Raw genomic sequence first — 7,759 nt, forward strand, 5'->3', positions numbered from 1 at the left:
ACACTATAGGATATAATATACATTTCCTGAGAATTTTAAAAATAACACATAAGATTTCAAAGAAATATTGTGCTTTTAGTGGACACGTCAGGCTCTGGCCTGGGCCTCCTGGTGGAATGGATTTATTCTCTGTGTGCCCTTGGGACTAGTTTAGAAGGAAAATTTGAGGTGCACCGAGCCAATGGAATTATTTGAAATGTGACACTTTTAATTGACTGGGTTTCAAATCCTCAGCAGTTGGAGCAGCTTGGCTTAGCTCAAATGTTGGAAATACTGTAACATTTGTCACTTCAATCCCAGCCAAGGGTCAAATGCAGCATCACAAATAGAAGCTAAAATAAATTCTAAACATCATTTTTGTGGTTGACTTAGCTTTATTCACATGATAGCTGTGACAGGGGCTGACAAAGACTTCCTCTAGCATTTCTTTCTTCAGGCAGGGTGATTTCAAGTTTGGCTGCAGACAGGATGGGCTGAAGGGATGTGCGGTGAGACAGATGAGGGGCTTTTTAGAATTCTATGTCATCATGAATCCAGCTTCATCTTAACCTTGTGGCTTATCTAACACATTTGCCATAAGAGCTGGGGAGAAAATCTAATGTTCACTGGCAAACACTTGACAGCTCTTGAGAGCAGCATCTTTAGAGAGCACACAACTGATCCTGACACTGGAGGAACCTCAGATACTGTGTGTGCAGGTCAGACACACACACAGACACACACAGCCTCAGGGTGCTGAGGAAGGCATCCCATCACAGCAATGGGATCCCAGGGATAGCAGGCGGCTCTGGAGCGTTGCAGTCAATCCCAGGACAGTGGCATGCCGGCTCAGGTCATTGATAGGACCTCACAATAAGCCACATAAGCAGAACTGTAATCAGGACAATAGCGAAGTTGAGACACAGCTCCCGGCCCGATCGCTCCATTCTCAGAGTGGCTCAGGGAGAACCGAAGGCCGATTCCTGAGGGCACACCAGAGACCTCCTGCTTGTCCTCACCTCCTAACAGAAAGTGACAAAGAAAACGTGGAAAGATCGGTGAGCATTTCTTCCTCAAAGGAAACAGAAGCACTGTGGAAGAGAAAAGTGTTACGGCATAAATTGTGCCCCCCCCAATCATATGTTGAATTCCTAACCCCCAATATCTCAAAATATGACTGTGTTTAGACATAGGGTCTTTCAAGAGGTTATTAAGATAAAATGAGTTCAGGAAAATGGGCCCTAATCCAATATGACCACGGTCCTTATATGAAGTGGAGATTAGGACACGTACATGTACAAGGGAAGACCATGTGAAGACAGGAAGAAGACAGTCATCTGCAAGCCAAGGAGAGAGGGCTCAGATGAAATCAACTCTTCAACACCTTGCTCTCAGATTTCTAACCTCCAAACTATATCTTTGGACTATAGCTATAACTCTTTCTGGTTCTCCAGCCTGCCGACCTATCCTGCAGACTTTGGAGTTGCCAGACTCCACGATCGCATAAGCCAATTATATATCTATAGATATATAATGTATATATGCATATAAAAAAATCACACATCCTATTGGTTCTATTTCTCTGAAGAATCCTAACTAGTACAGACAGACTGTGTTTTCTGCCTGATGTCAAAGAAACCAATATAGTCCTGATTTTTTTTCCTGTAATGATTATATTGATACTTTTGATAAAATGCAAAATATTATATTTTTTCTCTTTCCAATTTCTGTGTTTGTGTGTATGTGTGCACTTGCTCTGCTAACTTACCAGCCAGCAAAATCACCAAAACAGAAAAAAAAATTTATGTTTTAATATGGTTCTTACTTTAAATTAAATATAGAAGTAGAACACCATAATTTTGCAGGTTTCAGGCTGCTACAGGGCTTAATCTAACTCTGTGGAAAGCATGAGTAGTTTCAACATCTGTTTGGCCTTTTATAAGCACTGCATTGGGCACAGAGCCTAGTGGAGTCAACCCAAAGTCCCTCACGTAACAAGTACTCAATCCAAAGAGCAAGTGTTAACCTCATGGCTACTTCTATTGCAACAAAGGCTTGTGCCAGCTATTTTTAGCAGGCCTAGGATGTGCCTAGATTGTAAACACTTCAAAGAGCAGAGATGGTATCTTTATAGTTTGTACATATATTACACTTAGGAAATTGTACTTTGAGAACATATGCAAATGTAGTCAATCAAAATATTACCTTCAGTAATGTGGCATTATTAACATTTTGTGTATGAAAACCAAACAAAATTAAAGATAAAAGATAATATTTTAGAAACTTAGGACAAAAGTTTCCTATAGAATGAAGAAGTTTAAGGGGAAAAGGTGATTTTTATTTTCTAAGGGGTGGGAGGTCTTTTTTTTAAATTTATTTATTTAGTTTAGAGAAAAGAGACAGAGAGAGAGAGAGACAGAGAGAAGGGGGGGGAGCAGCAGGAAGCATCAACTCCCATATGTGCCTTGACCAGGTAAGCCTAGGGATTTGAACCGGCAACCTCAGCGTTCCAGGTCAACGCTTTATCCACTGGGCCACCTCAGGCCAGGCAAGGGGCAGAAATGATCCTTTGCAAGTTTTTGTCCTGACTAGTATTTTTAACCATCTAACTTGACTACATTTGTTGGATTATTAGTGGATCAAATTATTAATGGTATAAAGCAGCTGAATAATCATTTTTTATATTATTTAATTATTAGTATAACACATAAATTCAGATCATATGGTGCGAATCGGTAGGTTATTGAATCTTGGTTTAAAATATGGCCAGTGATGATTGAGTTATGTTTTATTTTCCTTCTAACTCTTACTCATCTTTTGGCCCTCTGCATGAAAAATATAGTAAATTGCCATTAAAGATCTTTATACAAATACATGCCTGAAGTAGAAAGTAAACAGAATAAAATAAATGGATAAAGGAAGTAGAGAGAATGCATAAAAATGTACAAAAGAACAGAGGGGAACAGGAAGATGCTGAATGCAGTCAGGGAGCCTGGAGGCAAAGGCATGAGAATCAAATACAGACTTTTCCTTGTGAATCTCTTAATAAAATCAAGTCCTGGTCCAAATACCCACGTATTTGGGTAAATTCTGAAGAAATGCAGAGATGCACAAAACAATTTAGGGAGGACAAAACAACCATCCCACCTGATCTGCTTTAGATTAAGTTCTTAAATAGAGGGAATTGTTCAGAATGGCCCAACAAGAACATACTGGGAAAATGTAATTGAAAGTTGACCATAGCTTTTGTCATGTGACCTTCACAACAATTCGGTGACCTTCACAACTCAGGCAAGTATAAATATTATTATGATTGTTATCTCTTAGATTACAGCTAAGACAGTGGCTGTTAGAGAGAGGTTAAATTGTGTGACAACATATAGCAAGTTAGAGGCCGAGCTAGCACTGCAGACTAGAACTAGTTGCTAGAATTGTGATTACTCCCTAGGAGTGATTATAAGAATGAGTTACTAATACAATTAACTGCCCTAGTTAAACAAAGTTAGTTTGAATCTTCAACCACTTTGAAAAAACAATTTGACTTTTTTTATTAAAGTTGATAGTGCCCATTTCTTATTATCCAGTGATTACACTTCTACTTTAGAAACTCAAGCACATATGAACCAAGATGCTTATACAAGGATGTTCACAACAACATTTTTACAATATCCCTAAGCTGGAAACAATTCGAATGTTTAGCAACAATAGAATGGATGATAAATCATGGTATATTTATATACTTGAATGCTATAGACTTAAGAAAATATATAAACTAACAATACTCAACAAAATGGGTAGATCTCATAACTAATTGTTGGGCAAAAGAAACATAAAATATGATTCCATTTATTAGTCTAAACAGGGAACTTAATCATATTGTTTAGGAATGCAGACATAGATGATAAAAAATATATAAAGAGAAGCATGGACAAAATTATCTCAATAATCTTGATTGTGATTACAAATGGGGGGCACAAGGGGGAGGTGACCAGGAATGGATTTCTGAGGTGCTGGCAAGACTGTTTCTTCATCTGAGTAATAGTTATACAGGTGTTGCTTTATAATTAGAGTCAAACTATATTTTACAAACTCTTCACGTTTTTTCAGTAATCTCTTTCTTGTGCTTTGATGGTGAACTTAAATATTTGGTGTTTTCTGTATTTTAATGAATAAAACACAGAGTTAAGGTGAAAATTTTTAATGACGTCAACTCAATCAATACACATTTATTGTAAGGGACAGACTTGACTTAACTTTTACACACATTTATACCAAAGTTAGACAAAAATTCAGATCAGCGACCTTCATTTTTCTGCGGCAAAGACAATTTTTGTTTTTATTTTAAATTTTCCCTGGAATCAAGACCACACCAGCTGATCCAAAGTGATTGCCATATGGATGAAATAAAAACCAAATACACTCTGAATAAATTGTTTGCCCTTGACTTCCTTTGAATGGAGACTTTGAAAAGATGGAAGACAAACTTTCTTCATGATATAAAAAATTTTAATAAAAAAATTTTTAAAGGAAGAGAGAAAATGCATATTATGAGGTTAAAAAAAAGAAAAACAAAAATCAATAGTATTCACTTTATATCTTAAGACATACTATGTAAAATGAGCATTGCCTATTTCTTTAAGAAATGTCAACATTCCTCTGCCTTCCTTATTTGCAACTTGTATACACACACACACACACACACCCCGTATGCTAAGCATAAAAATCCTGCTGTTCTTGAAGAGGGTCAGGAACATACCTGCTGTGGTAGGCTTCTCCCGTCTTTCTCTCTAACTCAGGGTCCAACTCCTGCTTGGTTCCTGGGCTGTGTGGAGTCCTGGACTCTGAGCAGGGCCTAAAGTAGTCCCAGGGAGGTGGCAATCACTGTGATGTCACTGATGAAACATCTCAAAGGAACAGCCTCCAAAGGTTTGAAGCTATTTGTGTTTAGGGGGACATGGAAATATGTTGACTAAGACTATGTTCTTTTGGTTGCCAATTTGTATGAACACCCAGGGACTTAAAATCTTTTCTTTCCATTTGCCTTTTGTTACAAATGATGCAGGTTTTAAATTTATCTTTTACATCTTCATGAATATATTTAACATGTGTTTAAAACATCGTAAACCAAAAGCGATAGATTAATGTTAACAAATCAATGCTGCATTTGGCTGTTTCTCGTGCTCAGCATGCGAGAGTGTAAAATGGGACTTCATTTTACTACCCATTTTTTAGCTATTTGAAATGTGAAGAGTTCTTGCCTTGCACATGCATATCCCAAATCGCGCGCGCGCGCGCACACACACACACACACACACACACACACACACACACCCAAATTCAGCAGGCATCTTAGCTCCTTCAAAACTGACTTTAGCCTGGCCGGGTAGCTCAGTTGGTTATGGTGTCCTCCTGACATACCAACATTGTGGATTCGATCCCCAGTCAGGGCACATAAAAGAACTAACTAATGAATGCATAAATTCAGTGGAACAACAAATAAATGTTTCTCTTTCTCTCCCTTCCTCTTTCTCTCTCTCTCTCTCTCTAAATTCAGTAAATCTCTCTTTAAGAACTAACTTTAGTCCAAGCAGGAAAATTTATCTCCTCACTCTCCTGCTCCGCATACCTTTCCAGCTAAAGCTGTATGTTGCAAGTTTAAACATGAATATACAGTTTCATCGAAAACAGCTGTGGAAGCCATGTATCCGTAAACTAATAATGCATCAGTGAAGTCAAACAGCAAAACTCAGTCATTTGGATAGAACGGAGGTAGAAGGAGAACTGGTCAAAACTAGTGAAAAACATAATTCATAGAATATATATCAGAAAGAAATAGTGTCATTTTTGAATATCAGCACTGACTAAAACTAGACTGTTGAGTTTGTAATCAACATTGCAAATGTCTGGGGTACAAAGGAGCCTCTCTAAAGTGTTTAACTAAACTTGAAAGCACATCACTTAAGCACTTTACACATGATCCCCAAAATAGTGTTTGCTCAGCAAATCCTTTCTTTATAGATAATAAGGCAAATCTCCCCTCTGAATTCCCAATCAGGGTTAATCCAGATAGTGCACTCCCAGGAGGCGTAAACAAACAAAATGCTCACAGCCCTGCGACATTACTCAAAGACCTTCCACTCCATTTCTTCATTTCAGTATAATAAACCCCACCACGGGTAATCTTAAAACAACATTCTGTTGCCACATGCCTTGTAAAAAGATAGCTTGCTGAAGTGACAAATAGTATATAATAATCATAGCGAAACTGAACACCGGCTGTCATTTGTTGCCATCTGGCAGACTCCCTGAATGTAGTCAGCTTTCTCTCTTTTGCCTCCAAGCCCTTGCCAGATTGTTTCAAACGCTGGGAATGTTTTCCTAGTCACCAAACTACACCTGTCCCTTTTTTAACCACTCAAAATTATTTTTTGCCTAATTAAAAAGATATATTTCTTGTAAAAAAAATTGAAAATATTAAAGTATACAGAAAATTTTAATTACCTTTCATTTCAGCAACCAAAGGGAGGAGAAAAGCGTTATGTTACATTTTTATTCATGTTGGAGGTCGCATAGATACAGTCTCAAACTCCTGATATTTTTGGTAAAGGAATTTGATACTTGAAACATCTTTTTTTTTTTTAATTCATGCAGAATCAAATTACTCATACTATGTACCATGCGTTGGCATTGAGTTTACGGGATGAGCATATATTTTGTATATGTTACAATAGGAACTAGCTCTACAATATTGAAAACATTAACTACAATAGGGAAATATTAACATACCACAAAACATCACCAATTGGTCAATTTAGTTGAATTGCTTAATTTCAGTGTAACTTGGAAGGAAATCCTACCACTTATTCATGAGTCAGTTCGATTTGTCTATTTGGTTGTCTTGCTTAAGTTTATCCAACATTACACCAGGGACTATTGCGCCCAGTACATTCACAAATCCCCAGATAGAGACTTCAGAAGCCTCTACCCATTCATGGTTTATCCGGTGACATCATGAGAGTGGAATTACACTAGGAATGTAGCTTGTCATTAGTTTGACTGAACCCTCTCCAGAACAGTAAGCAAGCCACCCGGAGTCACCTGACAACTGTTCAAAGGCCTAAGGGAGAGTTTAACCATGAGGATCAATACCAGTCCATTAAAAAAAATCAATATCATTGTCTCTCACTTAAGAAACTGAGAATAACAAGTTTTCAAATCTCAGTGCCAAAGCAATTTCATCCCTTTCAATTAGCCTTACTTAATCGTGCTAACATTTCTTTTTCTGTGAGCAGTTCCCATGACTTAGCAGCACTTATTATACACCAACTTCCTCTCAAGGTGCTGTTCTGCCCATCATCAGGAGAACATACTAAATAATCATTGATATTATTTCTGTACCTATTAATCTAGAATTTAGCCAAGGACCAAAAATGTCAAGAAAACAACATTCACAATTGACATTGGTATTGACGATCTACGGCATTTATCCCCATCACCACTATCTATATTTTTAAATGTAAAATAAATATCCTTTGAGAATCCATACTGAACTTTTGTGCCTGATTAAGAACTAAACTAGCTTTTCAAATTTATTCCCCATTTCCATCCATCACATTTTTACTTTGGGAAGCAAAAAGTGAAAACCTCATATCAGTCCATGAATTCTTCCAGTCTGTGACACAATGGGAGAATTCAGCAAGGTCCTCATGATAGGCGATAAGCTCTTAGCACATCACAGTAATGAGTATGATGATCATGGGGCCTTTCTCACCTTCACATC

The 7,759-nt window shown here is 37.5% G+C and overlaps 1 protein-coding gene across 1 annotated transcript; it reads right to left on the reverse strand.

Moving 5' to 3' along the window:
* Window positions 1-336: 336 nt before the first annotated feature.
* SLN (sarcolipin) lies at window positions 337-4,857 on the reverse strand. The gene is made up of 2 exons (XM_066360754.1): window positions 4,736-4,857; window positions 337-1,001 (listed from the first exon to the last, which is right to left on the reverse strand). Exon 2 carries the CDS (start codon window positions 924-926, stop codon window positions 834-836), a length of 93 nt encoding a protein of 30 aa, XP_066216851.1. The 5' UTR covers window positions 927-1,001; window positions 4,736-4,857; the 3' UTR covers window positions 337-833.
* Window positions 4,858-7,759: the final 2,902 nt, after the last annotated feature.

Source organism: Saccopteryx leptura, chromosome 1 (genome assembly GCF_036850995.1).
Source record: "Saccopteryx leptura isolate mSacLep1 chromosome 1, mSacLep1_pri_phased_curated, whole genome shotgun sequence".
NCBI lineage: Eukaryota > Metazoa > Chordata > Mammalia > Chiroptera > Emballonuridae > Saccopteryx > Saccopteryx leptura.